Genomic DNA, 25,166 nt, shown 5'->3' on the forward strand with positions numbered 1-25,166 from the left:
GATGAACTCTTGCAGAGGCGTGGGTCAGAAGTGGCTTGCTGCAGGGATGGGGGCACTAGCAGCAGCAGTCCTAAGAAGTGCCCTTAGTGTGAGCCCTCTTGGAGGTCACCATTGTTTTTCAGTCGCTAAGTTATATCTGACTACTTGCAATTCTATGAACTGCAGCATGCCAGGCTTCCCTGTCCATCACCATCTCCTGGAGTTTCTCAAACTCATGTCCATTGAGTTAGTGATGCCATCCAACTATCTCATCCTCTGTCAGCTCCTTTCCCTCCTGCCCTTAATCTTTCCTAGCATCAAGGTCTTTTCCAATGAGTAAGCTCTTCACATCAAGTGGCCAAAATATTGGAGCTTCAGCATAGTCCTTCCAGTTAATATTCATGGTTGACTTCCTTTAGGATTGACTGGTTAGATCTTGCTGTCCAAGGGACTCTCAAGGGTCTTCTCCAGCACTACAATTTGAAAGCAGCAGACAATTGGATTAAAGTTTTACTGAGAACAGCCCTGCCCACTAGAGCAAGATCCAGTTCTCACTGCCAGTCCCTCCCATCTGGAAACTTACACAACCTGCTTAGCCTCATCCACCAGAGGGCAGACAGAAGCAACAAGTACAATTCTGCAGCCTCAAGAAGGAAAACCACAATCACAGAAAGTAAATAAAAATGAAAATACAGAGGACCATGTCCCAGATGAAAGAAAAAGATAAAACCCTAGAAAAAATAACTAAATGAAGAGGAGATAGGCAACCTTCCAGAAAAAGAACTCAGAATAATAATAGTGAAGATGATCCAGGGTTTCGGAAAAAGAATGGAGAAGATGAAAGAAATGTTTACCAAAGAACCTAGAAGAACTAAAGAACAAACAAGAGATAAACACTGTACTAGAAGGAATAATCTTGTCTTCAGTCTGTTCTATGAAACATGCCCAGATCTGTATATCTAATCCTGATCATTCTATTTGGACCTTTCAATCTCATCCACCTCCATTTCCTTAAAGTCTTACCTTGCTTGTATTGTCAATCTACACCTCTTTTCCTTTGAACTACATGTATGTGTCTCTGAGCCTTTGCAATTTTTTCTTGACCCTGCTTCTTCCTCAAGTGTCATTCCATTGTCCCTTTCCCTTCACCACCCAGATTTTGGAAAGTGTGTTCTGTGCTCCTTGCTCTTTTCTGCATTTCTGTCCTAAACTGTTTTCATGTTGACTTCTGCTTTCTCATATTGACCTTTTACTTCAGTGACTGTTTGATCCCCTTCCAACAATGCTTCTCTGTGGCATCTCACACCCTTCCAACTTGAGCCTGCACACCTAGAGAAACCAACAAGAAAAACCACCACAATGATAAACCCCACACACAGCAACTAGAGTAGCCCCCACTCTGGGCAACTAAAGAAAGCCCACCAGCAACAAAGACCCAAGGCTGCCAAAAATAAAGAGCACAGTAACCTACTCCAGTATTCTTGCCTGGAGAATCCCAAAGACAGAGGAGACTGGCAGGTAGCAGTCCATAGGGTTGCAGAGTCGGACTTGACTGAAGTGGCTTAGCACACGTGTGCACACATGAACAAAAAAATTCCCCTCATGGCTTCCTTTGCACTATACCTTCTTGGTTTCTAACAAGTATCCCCTGACATACTTTCTTCTTTTTGTCTTTGGACTTCTTTTTTACTCTGCTATCCTTAAAGGTCCTCATTCACCTCCAGAGTTAACAAATATTTGCTTATTATGTAGCAGGATCTGTGCAGGCCCCAGGGATACAGGGATGAACAAACCAGAAGCTCACTGCATCTGTAGTACTTCCTTTTCTAATTTTTTAAAATTATTATTTATTTTTGGCTATGTTGGGTCTTCCAGGGAGTGGACTTTCTCTAGTTGTGGTGGTGGTGGGGGGTATTCTTCATTGAAAGCTGGACCCTTTAGAGTTGGAAGAACAAAAATTGGATTTCCAGAAGAATATTATGAAGTTATGTAGGAAACAAACAAGCATGTAGAAAGGAAACAAGATATATATATAGGAAGGAAATTCTTTCATAGAGGCCTACATCTGAGCCAACAGTTTCACATTCCTATTTTGAAGAAAAAGTTTAAAATATCATTTTATCAAAGACATTTTATTTTGACTAAACTTAATAATGCTAAGAAACAAATGTCTACACTGTAGAAATTAAAGAACCTGCAAGTATACTAGAGAAAATGCTAAATGGAAAAAAAAAAAAAAAAAAAACAAGAAGTATGATTTCCTCAAGATGTGACATCTAGGGTCGTACACCAAAATACAAAACTTTTAAGAAAACACTTCAAACAAGCCAGTTGCTGCCAGTGTACAACTGTATATGATTAACTAAAGTGCCTAAACTGATTTAAATTTTATCTCTTTTACTTTTGAGAAATTGCAACACTCTATTTATAACAGCCTCTTCTTCAAAAAGACGTTATGGCAAATTACTTTTTAAAAAATGCAATTTTTGTAAAGAACTTGCCACACGTTTGCTTCCCGGGAAAGAAGAGAAAATCAGTTTCTTAACATACTTTAACCCACTTTCCCCTACCTTATCAGAACCAATACATCACGGAAAACGTCTAAGTGGGAATCTTGTAATTTGGCTCATTGTACACTACGCCTCTCCACTACTCTGGATCTTATTTTTAGTTTCCAGCTTAGCTGTTAATTAGTAGTGGCTGTCACTTCTCTGTTTCATTCCCATAAACCCAGAAAAAGGGGTGGAGGACCATAGAGATCTTTGGTCCGAATAAAGTCTATTAGATATCATCAACAACTTTTTCCTCAGGACGATGCAGACCCAGGAAAACGGAGTTTTCCTTTCCCCACATCCCATTCCCGAGCCTGGACTTCGTCCTTCTTCCTTTCAATCTCAATTCGGGCTCCTCGCAAATGAACTGAACTGAACTGAACGTTAGCAAAGCAAGTTCTTTGAACGAAATCCAGCGCTCCGCTCCTTTGTCTCCAAACGTGGCTAAGCAGGCCTCAGCTGGCTGAGAGAAGGTAGTAGCAGCGATCCACCCTAGCCAGTACACCCACCCATCACAACCCGCCTCTGGTGCCGAAGCCCTGGCGCGTGCTCGGGTGTCTTCGGTACCGCGAGGCGCGCGCTCGCCCGGTCACTATCCCTGGGAAGGGGCGGGACCCCAGAGCGCGTGCCGGGACTGCGGCAGGCGGAAGCTGCTGGCGGAGAAGACGGGCGGTTCCCGCCGACAAGGGTGGGGGAAGGGCGGCTGCCACACCCGGAAGTTGGTCTGGAAGTGGGGTTGGGGGGGTAACGTGTGGGGGCGAGGCTTCCGGTAGCGCAAAGGGTATCGGGAGAGGCTTCCTGTAAAGCTTCGCTGGCTTCTGGAGGGACCACCGTTGCGGCGGCTTCGGCTTCCACGATCTGCGTTCGGGCTAAACGGTCACAGCAGACGCCGCTGCCGGTCTCCTTGTGCCTGGTTCTGTCCGTATTCGTTCCCAGGAGACCGCCTCGGTTCCGGCAGCGGCTGCGGCCGACATGTTGTGAGGCGGCGGCGCGGGTGTCTGAAGGATGGTTTGGCAGAGGCGGCGGCATCGGCTGCTGGCGGCGGCGGCGGCGGCGGCAGCAGCGGGGGCTCCGGTTCTGTAGAGCCTTGCCCGCTGAGTGTCCGCCCTGTTCCGCGGCCAGACCAGTGCCCCCGGACCTTGCCTCTGCTCCGCGCCGTTGGGGAACGGTTAGACGACAGCGCACGCCCCTCTGAGGAGACACGAAGGGGGTTTTCTAGTGCTCAGATTCCGGACCACCTTGCCTTCCCCTCTCCGACCTGGGCAGTGCTGTCCCCAAAATCCTCAACACCCCCCTATCCTCCAACTTTGCTCCCAATCTCGCCTTAAATCTTTCACACACACGGGTGTTCCCCTCTCTCTCCAGCCACCCCTGGCCCCTTAATTTTCTGCACGCTCATCTCAGAGGGACTCCTGGATCGCTCTCCGAGGGCGGCCTTTTGAAAAATCGTCGTGGACCAGAGTTAAAGGAGTTTTTAAAAGTCGGGGCGCGAGAGAGAAGGTGCGATGGCTTCCTCATCTGGCAACGATGATGATCTCACTATACCCAGAGCTGCTATCAATAAGATGATCAAAGAGACTCTCCCCAATGTCCGGGTGGCCAACGATGCCCGGGAGCTGGTGGTGAACTGCTGCACTGAATTCATTCACCTTATATCTTCTGAAGCCAATGAGATTTGCAACAAATCGGAAAAGAAAACCATCTCGCCAGAGCACGTCATACAAGGTAAGTGGTATTTGTGGGATTTTGTTTCAAAGAGGGGCCGGGGACATCCTGCTGGTCGCGTGACGCGTTCATGTCAAAGCCTTCAGTTCTGTCTCCTGGTTAGTATTGGTAACTGAAAAGCCATTGCGGGCAAGGAGGCAGCCGGTGCCTTCAGACCTCTGTGTAGTATTCTCGTGGTCCTTTCCAAATACCAAATGCAGGTGAGAGTTGCAGGCGATTAAGTCGGCTAACATCCCCCCGAAGAAAGTAGTAGTAGCGGTCTCAGCCTACAGCCAGGTAAACCTAAGCAACAAGAACTTTGCCTGCCTAAATTGAAACCTGGATCATGACAACTGAGAGAGGAAGCCAGAAGTTCTTGGAGAATTAGAATTCAGACAGGAAGTTCAAGCTTGAGTGGAGAGGGCACCCCTTTCCCACCCGACCTTTTTCACCAGTGTAGGAGACAAGATCAATTTACAGAACACGAGTAAAAATATTCTTAACGTAAATGTTCACAATTGTAAAGTTTATTAGTGTTGACTGGAGTATATTTTCTGCTTTAAAAATGGTTTCATGGTCCCTACCGTTCATCAACAAGTTGCCAAAGCACTCCAGTTCTATTCTGTAGGAAAGAAGCAGTCAGTGTTCTTTATCCTTCCTTCCTTTCTTCCTTCCATAGCTTGCATTGTGCCTTAGAGGTAGGTTTTTAAAGCTTGGGTTTAAAGACTGTGAGATTTTTTTTTTTCGTGGAACATTTCCCTTTTGTTTCCTTCTGTCGTCCCCTTTTAGATGTATACGCTTAAGCGTTTATTGAACACTTCTGAAAGTTTAACAGTTTCTCCTCTTGTATCTTGGAAAGGATTTAGTTCAGTTAATAGGGCTTTGGGGGACCATATTCTGATGGTTTGTTTCAGGAATGGGGAGACATTTACTAGTCATAATGTTTTGGGAAGCACTTTCTGTGACTGGTACATATAATCTTAGGGGAAGGTTGTGGTCAATTTTGAAGTGATAACTTGCCTTTTATAATAACCCAATTAAAATTCTAACAATTTCTGGATCGCTTTTGAAGTCAGAAAAAAAGATTAATTTTAATTTAATTTTGGTAGGCAGGCAGTTATCTACCATTTTATTGTTATAATTTAACTTTTTAAAAGGTGACTTTCCTGTTATACTGAAGTAGAGGACACATCTTCTCATATTCACCATATACAGTATTTTACAGGAATTATTGACAGAAGTATTTTGTCATTTCATTTTTGAAATGACTTCTGTAATTTCATTTTTGATTCTTATTGATACATAAAACATACTTTGACATTTCCATTTCAGTACATAAGGAGAAAAAGAAACCCCAAGGAAAAGGTATATTTGACTTTAAAGCTAGTCTTTTACTTGTTTAGAGTACTCTGGCAAGTAAAATGAAAGCCAAGTTGTCTATTTTTCCTCTTGTGTTTTTATTTTTACATTATATGTGCAGTTGTCACAAATCTTTCACAAGATTGTCCAACACAAATAGCTGTAATTTCCTTTTATAATTCATAAAAGAGAAAACAGATCTTTTATCAACATTGCCTTTCTAATGAAAATTGCAAAAGATTTCAAAAGGATCTGCTTAAACATTTGTTTACACCACGGAAGTGGGGATCTTTCCAAAAATCTAATAATGCCTTACAGTCTGTCTTCTTGGGTAGAGTTTATTCTTTTCTAGGATATATTTAGATTTCTGATTGACGTGATGGAAGAAAAGTACAGCTGTAGCTAGCAGTATGCTAGTTAAATAGCTCAACTTCGGAATATGCTAAATTCAGTTTAATGTATGAGTCAGAAAGTTCCAGTGAAAGCATTTTCCTTATGTACTGAGGATGATTTATTAATTAAAAAAAATAATGTATTGACCTGTTAGAGCTTTATAAAGTTACTTTTGTTTTCTTGTAATATTGCTGTTCTTAAGTGTTAGATAAGGATGTACATTTTAACCCCAAATTCTCCCGTTAGAGGGATAGACTTTATATATTTATAATCTCATATTGCTTAATCATTTAAAGAAATTTTTATCTTGAGTGATTAAAATTCTTTAAAAGAAATTCTTAAGGTGTGTATTTTTTTAGGTGTTTAAAGTGTAATTTTATAGACTGATTCTGGAAAGCTGATTATGACATTTTTTAATGCTGTTTTGTCAATTTGATTATTTAGGAATGTAAGATACATCCAAGTGGAATAATGTACATTTTAAAGTGATTTGATTCTCACATATTTAAGTTTGGATTTTTTTAGTAATAAGTTTAATGAACTAGACTTTGCTTCAGGACATTTCACTTGCCACTTTGCTTTGCCTTCTCAGAGCAAATTTTGAGGCAGTTTTGTAAAATGCAAGCTAAAGTTGAACAAATTTTATTGCCAGTAAATCTGAAATTGTATAACCTAGTTAAAATTTTTAAAAAATTTAATACAGATATTTTGCTTGAGTTTAAGAACATGGACTTGGCATGGAAGATAACATACACACAAATAGAGGGAGTTCTACACTTAAAAGATGTTTTTATTTTGTTTCTGGGTTTCTGTGAACACATTCTTAAATGAGTTCTAACATGTTCTGTTGCATTATGGAAAGAACTGACATTGAGTGTTAAGAACTGCAAAGTATACTGTGAAGGGTTTGGCCTTAGGCAAATCTGTTAACTAAGGTTTCCCCATTTATGTATAAATAATACTTAATGGTTTCAGGTATAATTAGCAATTACTGAGAATCAGTCAGAATTGAGAAACTTATGTGAAATATATGCTACAATTATAATTTTAAAACTTTATATGATACTGATTAAAATGTAAAGTTGAAGGTCTGTTATGTTTAACTTTATGTCGTGATGCCATTTGTAAAGAGAAAATGTAAATAGGAATATTTTAAATGATATTACTTTTACTTCTGCATTTTAAATCTGTTGCTACTTTTTCTTTCTTACTTTCATGAGAATTAGTAACTGCAAGTTAGTGAAAGTTTGAAAAAGTCTCTGAGGATTCACTTCAGCAGTTGTATTGCTCCAATCCCTTTCATGCTGGTACTTGGTAAAATACAATAAAAATGAATCACTAGAAAAACAAAATGAAAAATTTTGATACTGCATTCGATAGAAATAAAATTGCTTTCAAATTGCTATGAAGTTTCTTTTTTTCCCCAGCTTTTTGAACTATAATTGACATATAACATTGTGTACGCTTAAAATTTACAACCTAATGATTTGGTGTGTGTATATGTTATAAATTAATTATCACAATAAAATTAGTTAACACAGCCATCACTTCACATAGCTCCAGTTTTGCTGTGAAAGCTCTTAAAATGCTTAGTTTGAGTTTCCGTACTTAACTCATTGCAGACAATTACATGATGATACAGTTATGATACAGATCCACAGACCATACTTTAAGTATCCTTATTCTAAAGCTTCAACCACAGTCTGTTTTGGAAAGTGGATTTGAAGTAGTTTTGCAATCAGGGGATCTGAGTGATTGCAAAGAAGTTGTATTGTAATAATAGTAATAATAATGAGAATAGTATTGTATTGCCTAGATAAGCATCCATACTGATACTTTTTTCCTGAAGGGACACGTGTAATTTGCATTGAACAATTTATCACACACAGGTACTTTTCAAGTTAGGACTTTACTATCTTCTTTAAAATCAATATGTTTTTTGTTTTTGTTTTTCTTCTGCCACCCAGCAGTTAACTTTTGAGTTGGCACTGTGCTAGATACTGCTAAGGATATAAAGATGAATGATATTTGATTCTTGCTCTGCCATCCATCTCTCATTGTTGTCCCGGATTCCTAGGAATGGTGATACCATAGAGAAGGGATCCCCAACCCCTGGTTAGAACTGGGCCACACAGCAGGAGGGTGAGCAGTGGATGAGCAGGAAGCTTCATCTGCCACTCACCATTGCTTGCATTACCACCATGGAAAAATTGTCTTCCACAAAACTGGTCCCTAATGCCAGAAAGTTTGGGGACCGCTGCCATAGATGACATGAATCTTAAGGGTGTTTGTTAGGCCATTAAGCCAAGAAATCGCTTTGGCCTACCTTCTCTTAATGTATTTTAAGTGAACTACAGCACCTCCCTCCCTTAACGCACAAACAAAAGAAAGTAGAGAAATTAGTTTTGTATTTTAGTTTTTTTAAATGAAAAGCATACACTGCATTTGAAGGATAAAATAATTCACACAAATTCATGTTAAAACTTTTGGGGAGTACATCATTACTGTAAAATATAAGATATGCCTGTGTTAAAATTGTTGTTGGGTGTACATTTTTACCTTTCTTTTTATGTAATATAACTGTGTGTCTTTCAAAGTGAAAAAATATTGCTAAGGGTTTTTTCCCCCCTGATATGCTGTGTGCTTTTCTGGATTCAGTTTTAAGGTAGATGTCAGCAGACCTCTAAGAAACAAGTGATATGTGTTTTATCCACAAATTTTAAAATAGATGTACTGTTATTCATTTTATCTTTATTGTTTTAGCTTTTACTCTGAGATCCTTAGAGCCAGGGCCATCAGCAGTCCATAAAATCCCTTTGTACAAATTAGAAAAAAAAAACTCCTTCCTTGAAAACCTTTATTACCATCTGCCAGAAAAAGTGCCATAATAAGAATTTAAATCTGTGATGTTTACAGTATGATTGGCTCTCCCAGATACGTTGCTGTTGTGCACTGAACAACCTGCACAGCTAAGGTGGTCCTGCTTAGGAGACGTTTCCTTTCTCCTTTAAGATTCTCCTTTATGTAAAATGGGGGTATTACTACTGCATGATAACAGATTGAAATATCTCTGTTTAGGAAATGCTGTATCCAGTTAATCATATTTGTTAGCCAAAATGTGTTTAAAATTAGGAATAGCCAGTACAGTTTTGAGATTAAATTTATGGCTGCTGTTGTTGAACCATTTTTTTGAGAGTACAGTGTGCTCAGTGTTGAGAGCACAGCTTTTTCAATAAAATTTAATGTTAATCTTGGATTTACTTGCAGTTTTCTTTTGAAAGCAGTGTTCTCAACCTTAATGATTTTTTTAATATAAATTTATTTATTTTGATTGGAGGCTAATTACTTTACAATATTATATTGGTTTTGCCATACATCAACATGAATCTGCCACAGGTATACACGTGTTCCCCATCCTGAACCCCCGTCCCACCTACCTCCCCATACCATCCCTCTGGGTCATCCCAGTGCACCAGCCCCAAGCATCCTGTGTCTTGCATCGAACCTGGACTGGCGATTCATTTCACATATGATATTGTACATGTTTCAATGCCATTCTCCCAAATCATCCCACCCTCGCCCTCTCCCACAGAGTCCAAAAGCCTGTTCTATAAATCTGTGTCTCTTTTGCTGTCTCGCATACAGGGTCAACCTTAATGATTTTAATAGCGATTCTTTTTTTTTTAACCCAGGCCCTCCATGGTTTAAAGTAGATTGGATTGGAGTTTTTAATATCTAATTTTGAACTCATGACATTTTGAAGAGTTGTCTCTCTATTGCATTGATTCGTTAATTTTGTGAATTTAATATACCTGTTTAGCTAGAATTTAATGGGGTGGTAGTAGCTGTGTGGCTTCCCTGGTGACTCAGTGGTAAAGAACCTTCCTGCCAATGCAAAAGATGGAGGCTCGATCCCTGGGTTGGGAAGATCCCCTGGAGTAGGAAATGGCAACCCACTCCATTATATCTTGTCTGGAGGATCCCATGGACAGAGGAGCCTGGTCGGCTATAGTGCATGGGTTCACAAGGAGTTGGACACAACTGAGTGACTAAACAACAGCAACAGTGCATAGCTGTACATTTATTTGGGTCCTGTACACTTACTAGCGTACGCTTTAAAATGTAAGAGAAAAAATAAATTTAAAAACTGAAGATGAATAATACAAAGTCCAAGTTAGGTAAGGAACTCCTCTGTGTTGGACATTGTGTTAAATGCCTTCAGTTAATTACTTGTTGATTCCTCCAACCCTTAAAGTAATAAAGTACAATAATATAATAATGAATGCTTTATTTTGCTCCTCTGTGGGCCAAACTCTGTTCTTAGCTCTTTGTTTATATTAATTCATTTATTTTTAGTAACAACATGATCTGATGAAATGTAGGTACTGTTATTCTTGTTTTCTAAGAACAGAGGTGAAGGAACATAAGTCACACAGCTAATCTAAGAGCTGGGAGTCAATTCCTGGCAGCCTTAGGGGCTGCATGCTTAACCATTATAGTGCTTCTGATTGTAGGAAGATATTATAAAATAGACACTTTGTTCTCATTTTAGAGATGGAAAATTGAAGCATAGATTAAGCGACATATCCAAGGTTATACAAATACAGTGAGAACTAAGTTTCAAATAGGGGAGATTACTTCTGTCTAAAAGCAAGAGAATTCCAGAAAAACTTCTATTTCTGGTGCATTAAAGCCTTTGACTGTGTGGATCACAACAAACTGTGGACAATTCTTAAAGAGATGGAATTACCAGACTACCTTACCTGCCTCCTGAGAAGTCTGTATGCAGGTCAAAAAGCAACAGTTAGAACCAGACATGGAGCAGCGGACTGGTTCCAAATCAGGAAAGGAGTATGTCAAGGCTGTATGCTGTCACCCTGCTTATTTAACTTATATGCAGAGTACCTCATGCGAAATGCTGGGCTGGATGAAGCACAAGCTGGAATCAAGATTGCTGGAAGAAATATCAATAACCTCAGATACACAGCTGACTCCACCCTTATGGCAGAAAGTGAAGAACTAAAGAGCCTCTTAATAAAAGTAAAAGAGGAGAGTGAAAAAGTTGGCTTAAAACTCAACATTCAAAAAACTAAGATCATGGCATCTGGTCCTATCTCTTCATGTCAAATAGATGGGGAAACAATGGAAGCAGTGAGAGACTTTATTTTCTTGGGCTCCAAAATCACTGCAGATGGTGACTGAAGCCATGAAATTAAAAGACGCTTGCTCCTTGGAAGAAAAGTTATGACCCACCTAGACAGCCTATTAAAAAGCAGAGACATTAACTTTGCTAACAAACATCCATCTAGTCAAAGCTATGGTTTTTCCATTTGTCATGTGTGGATGTGAGAGTTGGACTGTAAAGAAAGCTGAGTCCCAAGGAATTGATGCTTTTGAAGTGTGGTGTTGGAGAAGACTCTTCAGAGTCCCCTGGACTGCAGGGAGATCCAACCAGTCCATTCTGAAGGAAATCAACGCTGGATATTCATTGGAAGGACTGACGCTGAAGCTGAAACTCCAATACTTTAGCCACCTGATGTGAAGAACTGACTCATTTGAGAAGACCCTGATGCTGGGAAAGATTGAAGGCAGGAGGAGAAGGGGACGACAGAGGATGAGATGGTTGGATGGCATTACCGGCTCAATGGACATGAGTTTGAGCAAGCTCCGGGAGTTGGTGATGGACAAGGAAGCCTGGCGTGCTACAGTCCATGGGGTCGCAAAGAGTCGGACACTACTGAGCCACTGAACTGAACTGATTTCTATCTAGGAGGATCAGGCAAGCTTAATTTGAAGACAGTTTGATCTGGGTTGTGAATGAATTACTGTCAGCATGAATATGGGAAACCAGTGCCTATTGGGAAACACTGAGTGGTCAGGTTTAGCAAAGTATTCAGGGATTTAATGGCAGAAATAAAGCTGGAAAGGTAGCTGGGGCTAGATCCTGGAGGATCTTGTAGGGCTAAGGAAATAAAACTTTTCTTTAGATTGTAGTGGAACACCATAAGTCATTTACTAGTTTCTTTTGATATTATTTCCGGCCAGTATTATTGAAAATATACTACTATGCTTGTGCCTTTAAAAAGAGAAAATATGAATGAAAAGCTTTGGCTTCTAGCATTAACACTTAAAAAATAATGTCTGTCAATTCAAGTAAAAAATTTAGGCTGCCTAGTTTTCACTTAATTTCCTACTGTACTCCCAAGCTCCTTGAGGCCAGGAATTAGGTGGTAGTTAATTTGGTAATTTGGTAAATAGAACTCAGAATAATGTCTTATTGAAATTTGGGGAGGGTCAAAAGATGGGATCTCTTAAGTTAAAATTCAAGTAGTAGCAGTCTACTTCTTGTTGACATCAGGTTATTTCTAAAGATGGTTGATGAAAACAGCTTAACATAACGAAATAATTTAAAACTGTAAATCACTCAGGATGCCTTTAAAAACTTCAGCTTACATGGGAATGTACATTTTAAAGGTATATTTGGTTTCTCCCTGAAAAGCAGATTCAGTGAGAACTTAGGACATCTTTAGTGAGGGAGTCTGGTTCATCATAACAGTTGAAAATCTGTAAAAATAAGTTTATTTACTATGTTTTTTACCACCTGTATTTCATTGTTGGTTCAGAAGGCAAAATATGACTTTGGGGCATTAGTCAACATATAGAAAACTATATAATTTTAAATACTGTGAACCAAAAGGAAATTTTATGCTTTGTCTTTCTAGATTACAGAGGCATTATTTTCTTATAAAATTTTTCTAAATGTGAAAAAATAGAATATTTTGTTGATGTTTCTTTTATCCTTATCGTCTTTCTTTATCTCAGTTTTTCTGCCACATCACTTTAAATATTTTTGCAGTATTTCTTGTAAGTTTGATTTTCAGGGTCTTTGACTGAATAAATTCCAAATTTCATAAGTTATTTCCAGCAGTATTTCTTAAACTTGGCAGGTTGCGTGTCTTTGCTAAAAATAGTTTCCTGTTGGTATATTAGACAAAAGAACTTAATTCCTCCTATCCTACTGTAAGTTAGATAAAGCTTATATTACCAGCCTACTTTTTCTAAGCCGTTTTATTAACAAATATATTCCAAATATTTCCTTTTTTGTATTCTTTGAGAAAATCACTGACTTAATTTATTTACTATGATTGGTATAGGAAAAAATGTTTTCTTGGTAAAACCACATGTTCTTACATTGGGCCTTTTTTTTCTTTCCTCACAGGAAATGCTTTAGTTTTTAAAAAACTAAAAAGAAAAGGAAAAGTGAAGGCCTGTGCCTTGATATGTTCCTTAAGTTTTAACTAATTTGCAATCTAATATTAAGAAAGCTGATAAAATATTTTGTCTTAGCCATATGGATGATTATTGTGCACCGTAAAATAGGTAAAATTATTAGAAGACAGTAGTCTTCCCCTCCAAATACCTCCCTCTGCCACCCCCACCACCCCATTGGCAAGCTTCACAAAATATTCCACTGGTGAAGAAAAAGTGGTGTTTTATCACTTTCTGATATTTTCATATTTTCATTTTCCCAGCACTAGAAAGTTTAGGCTTTGGCTCTTATATCAGTGAAGTAAAAGAAGTCTTACAAGAATGCAAGACAGTAGCATTAAAAAGAAGAAAGGCCAGTTCTCGTTTGGAAAATCTCGGCATTCCCGAAGAAGAATTATTGAGACAGCAACAGGAATTATTTGCAAAAGTAAGTAACACATATTAACTTATTTCATGTGAATCTGACCCTTTTTTGTACACCAAAATCATACTGTTTTCTAAAATAATTTCCCAAGTCAATATGCATGTCCAAAATTTTGTTTTTGTGGCTGATTGTTTGATCATAGAGTCTGATGTTAGATCTGGCCAGTTTGACTCTATTTGGCCGGCTATTTACTTTACATAAAAGTAAATATTTGCAGCAGCCTGTTTTCTGAGGAGAACAACTCCGAATGACTACTGAGACTTTACTTTGATGTTTTTTTCAGGCAGAATGACCATTTAAAAGCATGAAAAGTATACCTTAACATTCGTAAGATTTAAACTGATGGACTGGTGAGAAAATATTTTATCAAATTTTTAGACGAACAGCATATAAAAAAAATCTGACTAACGTTTACTTTTTAGTTAACTTAGGTCTTTACTGCACCTTTAAAACACTCTGATCTTAAAAACTTTGAAGGGCCAGTGGAGCAGAGAAAGGCAGAAAACTTTTCTCCTTTTTCGCTTGTTCTAATGTCCAGTCTGTGGAGGATTAGCAACAAGAACTATTTGTTATTTCCCTCTGTTTTTAAAGAAAGGAGACCACCGGGAGCTGGAATTGAGTGGAGTTTGTGACTAGCCTCTCAGAATTTCTCCAGTGTTACTGCTCTGCCATCTTCTTGGCCTGCCTTAGCCCATTGTCAGAATCCTGGGTGCCTTCTTCATTCCCTTCCAGGTCCCTTGGTGACAGTAGAAACAAGCTCTGTAATATATTTTGGATCATCCCTCTGTGGAAGATCATATTTTCCAAAGATGACCACTATAGTATCTCTTACCCTTTGTCTCCATGACTCACTGTGCCTTCGTATTACAGCAGAGGCAACAAAGGCTGGCAGCCTTCATTATCTGGTAAAAATACCTAGGGATGAGGATTAGGAGATGAAGAAGCCCATGCAGCATGCAACACAGTTTCCATGTGGAGTGAATAACCCAACAACCAATATGCACATATACCCCATGCTGATGCAAAGAAAAAGCTTTCCATCAGTCCTTTCCACTCAGGCATGGGATGCACTGGGCCTGGTCCAGAATACCCACAGGCAAGAGCAAGAAGAAGAAATTGAGAGGGAAAAATTGGCCTTCCCTCCTCCTCTGCCAGGTTCCTTGAAGTTAGGGAGCAGGTAGTTACAGTGTACAACGGTTCTTTTCTTTAAAAAAAAAAAGTATTTATTTATTTATGTTTGGCTGTGCTGGGTCTTCATTGGTATGTGAACTTTTCTGTAGTTGCAGTCAGCAGGGGTTACTCTCTAGTTGCAGTGCAGGAGCTTCTCCTTGCGGTGGATTTTCTTGTCATGGAGCTCGAGCTCCAGGGCGCACAGGCTTCAGTAGTTGCAGCTCCTGGGCTCTACAGCACAGGCTCAGTAGTTGTGATACACAGGCTTAACTGTTCTACGGCATGTGGGATCTTTCTGGGTCAAGAATCGAACCCGCGTCTCCTGCGTTGGCAGGCGAATTACCACTGAGCCACGAGGGAAACCCTACAGTGATCCTTGAATGACTGAATATTCACTCCATGTAAGACTGAGAGCTTAATAACCTGGTTGTTAAGAATGCAGATCACTGACCAAGGCTAAATTTATCACCAGGGACTGAGATATCTTAATCATATTTTCACTTGCTCTTCTCTGTACCTTCTTCCTGTTTACCCTACAAAGGCAGGAGCAAGGAATTACAAACTTGAAGATTTACAAGAACAGCTTAAAAAATAGTCCATTCCATTTCTGGGTACTACTGAAATGCTCAGATTGCTCAAGCAGACTGTCTATAAGTACTGTCTATAAGTATAATAAAGCATTGAACTCACTTTCCAGTGGGAAGATCTTGAAAGTTAGACCTAAATCATTGGGTCAGAGGTGATTCTCTGGTAAAGAGGATGTAAAATACAGTGTTTCAGTTCCGTAGAGATACTTATTTCATCATAGGAATAGTGCTTTGTGGTCCTTTATAATTGTCTGTCCCTGCCCTCAGTTTGTAAGCTCGCTGACGGCTGGACCTATTATTAATTGTATCTTTAGAAAATCCCATGGACGGAGGAGCCTGGAAGGCTGCAGTCCATGGGGTCGCTGAGGGTTGGACACGACTGAGCAACTTCACTTCCACTTTTCACTTTCATGCATTGGAGAAGGAAATGGCAACCCACTGCAGTGTTCTTGCCTGGAGAATTCCAGGGACGGGGGAGCCTGGTGGGCTGCTGTCTATGGGGTCGCACAGAGTCGGACATGACTGAAGTGACTTAGCAGCAGCAGCAGCAGCAGCAGCAGCAGCAGCACCCATCTGACTTGGTAACTAGCACAGGGGGAGTATTCAGTAAATATTTGTTGAATAAATGACTGAGTTAAATTGATGAGTCAGGGAAGCACAGAATTCTAGGGGTGGAACAGACTTGAAATCATTTACTTTAACCTTGATCTTATAAATTATGATTCTGAACTTTGAGGAGGTTCAAGAATCTATTCACCATTATGGAAAAAAAAAGGAGGTGGGGAGAAGTGAGGCTGTTTTTTCCCTACAAAGTTCTGGCTTCTCAACTTGAAAATGGAAGACAGATTTGGTTTGAATAGAAGAGGTGAGAATTGATACAAGTTACTATAACTACTATTAGAACTAGGAAATACCATTTTAGGTCTTTTCCAGATTAGTTCCATAACTGATCTCTTTATAGTCATTAACAACCAGTTTGGTTTAAGTATTTAAATTTTAAGTTATCAAGCACTAGATACCAGATACCATTTAAACTGATAAGGAAGATAAAGCTTACCAATGTTTATTGAGTTCTAACCATGTGTTAATCATGTGCCAAGTGATTTACCAGTATCATTTAATCCTCACAACATAGAAAACAGGTACTTAAGTAGAAAAGCCTTTGAGGCAGGTAAGACCACATGCAAACAGTGTTGTAATCCATATGAATAGGAGGTACCAATGGAGGATTGAAAGTTTTTTTAAAAAGCTAGTGGCTATTATTTATTGAGTCTCTACTATGGGAGATCACCTACAGGGTGCCAGCGTAAATATTTGATAAAGGGAAAGATGCTCTGCTAAACATTTTATATACTTTGCAGAGTTTTCAATGAACAAAACAAATTTTACTGTACCCATTTACACTTTAAGAAACAGACTCAGAGATGGAGAGACTTTCATGAGATCATTTGTTCTACAGATATTTATTATTAAAGTCTTCACTATTTACCAGATACAGTGCTAGTTGCTAATCTTATAATAGTGTAAAAAAAGACGGGGTTATGTCATTATGCTTAGTTTACTGGGAAGGATTGACTTAGACAAATGAAATGGGTAAATATCTTCTGACTTCAAAACCTGTGCTCTTTCTACAATACTGTGCTAATACTCTAGCCACCATTTTGTTTACTTAAATTTTATTTTGGAACTTTTAAGTGGAATGAATGTACTTCATCATTTCTATGACAAAAAATTGAATGAAGGAAATAATCTACTGGCTGCAAATTCTGTCTTCACTTTTCTGCCCTTGTTGTCTGTTTTTTTTTTTTTTTCTCCCTTATCTCCTTTCTGTCTTGCCCTGACCTATGGATAAAAAATACCCTAGTATTTCTTTGCTCTTGTGAGAAAAATCAGAAGAGAACTAAAATTATTGTAGCTGCTTAGTACTTTTCCTAGAGCACATAGTATTAATACTTTAGTCTAAAATATGAATGGAACTGATAAATTATTATACCATCTTTTTCGTAACTTTTATTTCACATAATCATTTAGACTTTATTTTACATACTAACAAAAAGCAGCCTCTTTTGAAGCTGTCTTTCAGTGCTAGCAGCAAATATTTGAAAAGGAGGTACCAATAATATGTTGAGGTTAAAGTTAACTGTAAATTGTAAATGAATCATATTAGTATGTGGGAGTGGGAGTCTTAAAACGTAATGAAAATTTCCAGAAGAAGTGCGTTAGCAAGTAATCCCTATTTACTTCTCCTTCACTTTTCCATTTTAGAAGGAAAACACTTTGGATGGATTGGGTAAGAAGCAAAATGGAAGGAAATAAATTAGAATAAATACCACTGAAAATGTTAATTTATAGACATGAATACAAATAATATTTATCAATCAGTATTGATTTTAAAGGTATCAGAGTGCTTTGTGAAAGTATGGGTGCTGATATGGGGCAATGGTACGTAAAAAAGTCAGTTAAATTTTAAGTATAACCAGTACATGTCTTTGCAGATCATTGAACAAACTAGAATATAATGAACAAACTGAGATAAAGCAGCTTTGCAATAAAACCTGTGTAGAGACTTGAGATTATTTGAATTTTTTTTGTGCCACAAAATTATACCTATATATAGTTGATTAGACCACAGAGTAGATATTCTTAAGTTGATTAAATTGATATATTTGGTTTGCCCTACAATTTTCAAGTATTTTCTGTGAAGTGTTCTTAGTCTGTTTTGAACTCTGGGTATTCCTGCCATAATAGTAAATATGCCTGTGTATTATGGAAATATTTTCCATATTTCTTTATTAAAATAGGTAGAAGTAGTTACTAGAATACCTGGTCTTTAATTTCCTAAACAAACACAGAAAACATTTTTTTCCCAGAGGGGAGGTATAATATAGATACCTTAACATCTGTTATATGAGGTTGACTACTCATGAGGAAGGTATAAAGAGATCCCCAAGTACAGATTTTAATGTAGAAGTGTGCCAGTTACTAAGCAATTGTTTCAGCATGAAACCCCCTTCCTGTGCTAGCTTTGAGAATGGACCCAGTAGTCTGTAAACCGTGTTTCTGCTGTTCTAGCTGACTTCCCTAGACTCTGCTGCTAGTGGGGGCCTCTGAAGGGAGATTACATGGCTGGGTGGAAGAAGGCACTTGTTCCTTTCTTTTACTTCCAGCTGGCTTCAGGTTCCTTTGAGCAATGCAGCAATGCTTCACCCTGGCTGCATCAGTTTTTTCCTGTAGCAGCAACTGAATCTGGTTTGCAGTTTCTCTAATACTTACAGAACCAACCCGAACATGCATCCCCTTCCTCAGGTATGTGGGTCTCAAACCTTGGGGCCCTCTTCTAAATTTAAGAGATGGTAGTACCAGCCAAATACACTCCTTCAGAAGTCTGAGTTTCAGTTCTGTGGTTGGCTCCTCAAACCTTCTAAGTTTTAAAAATTTCAGCCTCTTCCCTTGTTTCAATTTTAAGGTTGATGGTTGCTTCCTGTAGTTGCCACACACAAATCTTAGTGTTTGTTTCTTGCCTCTTCAATTACCTAGTTATCACCTTTATACTTGGTTAATGATCTTTTATATTTATATTCTTTCTGTTTCCTTAACTAGTGTGACTTAGTCTGTCTCCTTCAGTTCAGTCGCTCAGTTGTATCCAACTCTTTGCGACCCCGTGAATCGCAGCACGCCAGGCCTCCCTGTCCATCACCATCTCCCGGAGTTTACTCAGACTCACATCCATCGAGTCCGTGATGCCATCCAACCATCTCATCCTGGGTCGTCCCCTTCTCCTCCTGCCCCCAATCCCCCCAGTCAGAGTCTTTTCCAATGAGTCAGTTCTTCGCATGAGGTGGCCAAAGTACTGGAGTTTCAGCTTTAGCATCATTCCTTCCAAAGAAATCCCAGGGTAGATCTCCTTCAGAATGGACTGGTTGGATCTCCTTGCAGTCCAAGGGACCCTCAAGAGTCTCCTCCAACACCACAGTTCAAAAGCATCAATTCTTCGGCGCTCAGCCTTCTTCACAGTCCAACTCTCACATCCATACATGACCACAGGAAAAACCATAGCCTTGACTAGACAAACCTTAGTCGGCAAAGTAATGTCTCTGCTTTTGAATATACTATCTAGGTTGGTTATAACTTTTCTTCCAAGGAGTAAGCGTCTTTTAATTTCATGGCTGCAGTCACCATCTGCAGTGATTTTGGAGCCCCCCAAAATAAAATCTGACACTGTTTCTGCTGTTTTCCCATCCATTTCCCATGAAGTGATGGGACCAGATGCCATGATCTTTGTTTTCTGAATGTTGAGCTTTAAGCCAACTTTTTTACTCTCCTCTTTCACTTTCATCAAGAGGCTTTTTAGCTCCTCTTCACTTTCTGCTGTAAGGGTGGTGTCATCTGCATATCTGAGGTTATTGATATTTCTCTTGGCAATCTTGATTCCAGCTTGTGTTTCTTCCAGTCCAGTGTTTCTCATGATGTACTCTGCATAGAAGTTAAATAAGCAGGGTGACAATATACAGCCTTGACATACTCCTTTTCCTATTTGGAACCAGTCTATTGTTCCATGTCCAGTTCTAACTGTTACTTCCTGACCTGTATACAGGTTTCCCAAGAGGCAGGTCAGGTGGTCTGGTATTCCCATATCTTTTAGAATTTTCCACAGTTTATTGTGATCCACACAGTCAAAGGAGTGGAGTCTAATCTCCTTATTAGACCCCAAATAATACTGGAAGGAATCAGGAACAAACCTACTGGGGAAAACAGTATTTCAGAAGTACTTAAAGAAAGAGAGGAATTATAGTAGGTGAAAATCAGATTTCAAAAAGATTGACTATCAGCCTGAGTAAAGGTAGCAAAAACGGGAGAGTATGAAGTATAATTGGAAAACATTTTATGTTCTAGGTGGGATTTTTTTTTTTTTTTTTTTTTAGCACTAGGGAAATGCTTTGAAAGAAGATTAGAGAAAATATAGTGGAGCAGACTGTAATTTGGAGGGTCTAAATTCTAGGCTGAGAAATTTGGACTTAATTGGTAACAATTAAATGATGTTTTTATGTATTATAATTACCCCCAGGGAATGTTTGGATAATAAATTCATAACATTATTAAGAAAAGTTAGAAATGTACATGATAAAAAAAATCTTAAGGTTATGCTGAGCATTATTGTTTTCCCACAAAACATTCATTTATTCAGAAATCCTTGGGGCCTGTATGTTGGGAAGGCAGCAGTGAATATGGAAACGTTTTCTATTCTCAAGTCTAGAGGAGAAAAAAGATAATATACTCAGGTAACTAGAGAACAAAATAGATAGCTATGGGAATGCATAGAGAATTATAGACTATGAAATAGAGCGGAGAATGTGACCTAGAAAGATCAAGAAAACCGATGTGTCTTTTAAATACTGGCAAGCAATTGGAATCAGCCTAAAAGATTAATTCTGAAAAAAGGCAGAAATGGAGAAACAACATTGTTTTGGTAAACTCTTAATGGGAAATTATGTGATTTTTTTTTTTTTTTCGAGAACAGATTCATTTTTCCCTTCTTCTTGTGGTTTTTCTGCTAATAGATGAAATTAAGTTGGGAAGGAACCATGTAATGCATGTGGATGTACCTTGGTTTCTCAGATCCAGTGGTGGTTTTTATAGAAGTTATTTAAAATGAATGGATTTTAACTATCCTACTTAAATTCAGTACTAGATAAGTAGTTTCACTAGTTTGTATGTGGGAAGGGTATGTTCTGTGTGTGTGTGTGCGTGCACGCATACATATGTGTGCATTTATAAAGAGGGGAAAGGGACAGAAGAAGAAAGAAATGTATCCATAGGGTAGGGAACTAAGATAGAAACTTAAAAGAAATATTAAGATAGGTATTGCTTTCATGTTCAGTACTTTTCTGTAACAGAGGTACTATACTAGTGAAATTCTAAACCACAGATAAAATTTTTAGATTGAAAGTATTTACGTCAAAATTATAAGTTGAGAGGGCAGAAGAGTCAGGTGAAACAAAAGAGAGACAGACACAGGGAAAAGAAAACCAAGGAGAGAATGTTGCGATTTTTCTGTGAACTTTTTTAGGTTCTTCAGTTGAACCATTATGTGACATAAAAGAGAATTGAGAAGAAGCAGTCTCTCATTATATTTTCTTACAGAGTTCATGTTGTCCTGATGTACAAAAACTACAGTGGTTGGAAAATACCCAATTTAATAATGACTAAGTTTATGGTTGGCTTAATATACAAAGTGTGCATGTTACTGGTTAAAAAAAATTTTTTTTCTGTTTTTTGTGTTTAGGCTAGACAGCAACAAGCGGAATTGGCCCAACAGGAATGGCTTCAAATGCAGCAAGCTGCCCAACAAGCCCAGCTTGCTGCTGCATCAGCAAGTGCATCCAACCAGGCAGGATCTTCTCAGGATGAAGAAGATGATGATGATATCTGAAATTCACCAGCTGAGTTTCTATTTCCTTTAAAATGTTTTTCTCTGCACAAGAAAACAGTGAAAAAAATGCTTATCTGTAATTTTGCATCTTGGTGGACTTGCCATTGGTATTCTAGGGATATCTGCTGTTAAGTTTCATCTGTTGTGTGCTATTCATGTAAAATCTGTCTCTTTGAACTGTTGAAAATTTAAGGTTCAGTATAATATCAATTTTGAATTTTTAATGGTGTTTATGAAATTTTAGATAGCAGTGAGTCTGTTTGATCAATAAACAGTGTTACAGAAAACTTCAAGTTTATAAAAATACAGTGAAATTTATACAGAAGCTCTAAATCTTCATTTGCATTTCCTCTGCCCTTTTAACTAAACTAAAAATTGGGAATTTTAAATTATTTGGGGGAGGTGCTGTGTGATATAGTAGACATTAGATCAGGTTGGTGAAAAAACAAAGCTCAGTTTTGCAGTATCTGGATTTTCTCTTTTAAAATGAGTATATGCATACAGGCAATAAACATACATGCTCAGATAAATATACTTGTTTAAAAAAGATCTCAAAACAAGGCATTCAAAAACTAGAAAGGAGTATGTTCAATAGTAGTTGTAAAATTTGGTAGGTTATTTTTTCAATTTTGTTTTTATTTTATGTAGAGCTAAAAACTCGTTTTATTATAGCATAGTTCATCTTCAGCTACACTATTACATTTCAAAGACTGCCCAGTTTTGAGGACTGTCATGATTCTTAGTATTTCACTCCAGTAATCATTAATAGTATTACTTGCTTAGTCCATCTTGTGAAACAATTGCTTAGGTTGCATTGGTTGGTTCGCGAATATTAATACCTTTCCTAGGGGAAAGAAATGACAGTTAATGAGCATGCTTGTTATAAGAGGGGATTCTTTTTGTAATTTAACTTGTAGTTATAGTTTCCTTGTTGTTTGTTTTTAGCATTACTTTTACAGTTTCTTGACTAGATGGCCTAGAATGTCCAATACTTCCTTTGAAATGGCATCATTATCTCCATCATAATTGAGTGATAGCTTTAAAAAATGTTTTGTTTAAGAAAATGTGTCATAATTGATTAGCCCTATATGAAACATAAATAATTTTAACCTGCTTATTAAAAGGGAAAAGCTTTAATTTGGTTCTAATAAGTAAAGTATGATGGTGATTTTTATAGGAATCCAGTGTTTTGAAGAACTGGCCTATTGTGTTTATATTTTGAAAACAAAATGGAAAAGCCACTTAAAATAGTATGAAGTAATCTAAATTACTATGTCAGTTGCCAAATCATTTAAATTTGTGTATTCACCAGGTCTAAAGATAGATTGTGGCTGCTAGAATTCCAGTTTTAATTGAAGAGCTAAATAAGTCAAATGTTCAAGTATTAGATTTCTTAATGATCATATTTTGCAGTTTTATAAAAAGTGAAATATTGTTATACATTTATTAAATACACTTCTTCCATGCCACAAATAGGTTAATCCTGCTGAACGTTTGAGTTAAAGTTGATACTGTACCCATGAGTGCGTTTGAACAAGATAGAGGGATTGTTTTTTTAAAAGTTTAAGTACCAAAGGTAGTCTAGTCTAAGAAATAATAAGTTAATAAGTGTTGGCTTTTCTAATTTGTACTGTAACATCCTTATACTTTCTATTTTAAGTGTATCTGTTTCTTAGGAAAAAACGTAGATATTTTCCATACCTTTTTTTTGATGCAGAGTTCAGGTTAATTAATATTTACTGCATCTGATAATGTATTATATGTTCAAATCCTAGTGACTTTCATTTTGACATTCTTGTGATTTTCATATGCTGTATTCTTCAAGCAATAAAATCTGATGTGTTTTATAAATTGTTTTTATATTTAATGATCTGTACAGATTAATGGCATGAGATTTCTGTTATTACCATTTTTACTAGTTTCAAGAATCTTAGGCCCCCCAAAACAATTTTGATCTTTTGGTATATACTACTTGACTTTCTCCTTTGTTTACTGGTTTCTTAGAAAATATGGTTTTACTTGTATTTTTGTAATTTACAGTCTTAGGATGCAGGCATAACAGAGCTAATTCAGCAGTGTTTTAGTTGATTTTTTAGCAGTTAACTATTATATTCTGTCTTTTGTTGAGATTTTTAACACTTTTGGAGAGAGAAACAAAATTTTTAGTATTCTTGAGAAATAAAGTTATTGTTTGGTAAGTATTTTCCCCACCTCCTTGAATATGTCTGTCTTTTTCAGCAGGCTATCAAATTGATAAGTGTTGAAAAGGCATCAGTTTTTAAAATTACATATACCATACATGTAGAAGAGTACATAAATAAGGGTTTTCACAAATTAAATGTATTCATTTTGCCACCTTCAGATTAAGAAACAGTATTGTGAACATCCCAGAAGCTCTCCTCTTGCCCCTATCTCCACACCTTCTTCTTCCTCCCCAGAAGTAACTACTATTCTGACTTCTAAAATCAGTTTGCCTGTCTTTTATTTTATGTAAATGCAGTTATACATAATATACTTTTTTTTTGTTCATTGTTTTATTTTTGAGTGTATTGATTTCCTGATGCCATTGTAACAAAATACCACAAACTTAAGGGATTTAAAACAACACGAATGTATTCTCTTGCAGTCCTGAAGATCAGAAGTCCAAAATCAGTTTTATTAGGTCAGAGGCAAGATTGGTTCCTAAATGTGGAAATTGTAAGTGGAGAATCCATTTCCTTAACTTTTTTCAGTTTCCAGTGTCTGCCTATAATCCTTGGCTTGTGCCTTCTTCCCCTGTTCAAAGCTTCTGCTTTTATCATCACATCATCTTTCTTCTGTAGTCAAATGTTCCTTTGCACCTACACTTAGGGCCCACCTGGATAATCCAGGACAATCCCCCATCTCAAGATCATTAATTTAATCACATCCACAAGATCACTTTTGCCATATTAGGTAACATTTACAGGTTTCAGGGCTTCAATCCTAGGTATTTTAGGAGGAAGGTACTTAACCTGCCCACGTGAGGTTCATTCATATTGTTGCATGTATTTGTAGTTCATTCATTCTTATTGCTGAATAGTATTTCATTAGTTTATTTTTATTATATGCAGAATTTATCCGTTCTGTCATTGATGGGCACTTGCATAGTTTCTAGTTCTGGACTAGTATGAATAATTCTGTGGAGAACATTTTTATACCTGTCATTTCGTGAGTATATACATGCATCTGTGTTGAATCTATACCTGAAGGTGGAATTGTTAGGTTAAAGCGTGTGTATATATTTGGTATTTCGTATGTACTGTCAGTTTCCCAAAGTG

General features: G+C 37.7%; 1 protein-coding gene across 1 annotated transcript; it reads left to right on the plus strand.

The window, feature by feature from the left end:
• Window positions 1-3,305: 3,305 nt before the first annotated feature.
• DR1 (down-regulator of transcription 1) lies at window positions 3,306-23,718 on the plus strand. Its single transcript, XM_004002204.6, has 3 exons — window positions 3,306-4,256; window positions 13,520-13,683; window positions 21,721-23,718. Exons 1-3 carry the CDS (start codon window positions 4,037-4,039, stop codon window positions 21,865-21,867), a joined length of 531 nt encoding a protein of 176 aa, XP_004002253.1. The 5' UTR covers window positions 3,306-4,036; the 3' UTR covers window positions 21,868-23,718.
• The last annotated feature ends 1,448 nt before the right edge of the window (window positions 23,719-25,166 follow it).

This window comes from Ovis aries, chromosome 1 (assembly GCF_016772045.2).
Source record: "Ovis aries strain OAR_USU_Benz2616 breed Rambouillet chromosome 1, ARS-UI_Ramb_v3.0, whole genome shotgun sequence".
Lineage (NCBI taxonomy): Eukaryota > Metazoa > Chordata > Mammalia > Artiodactyla > Bovidae > Ovis > Ovis aries.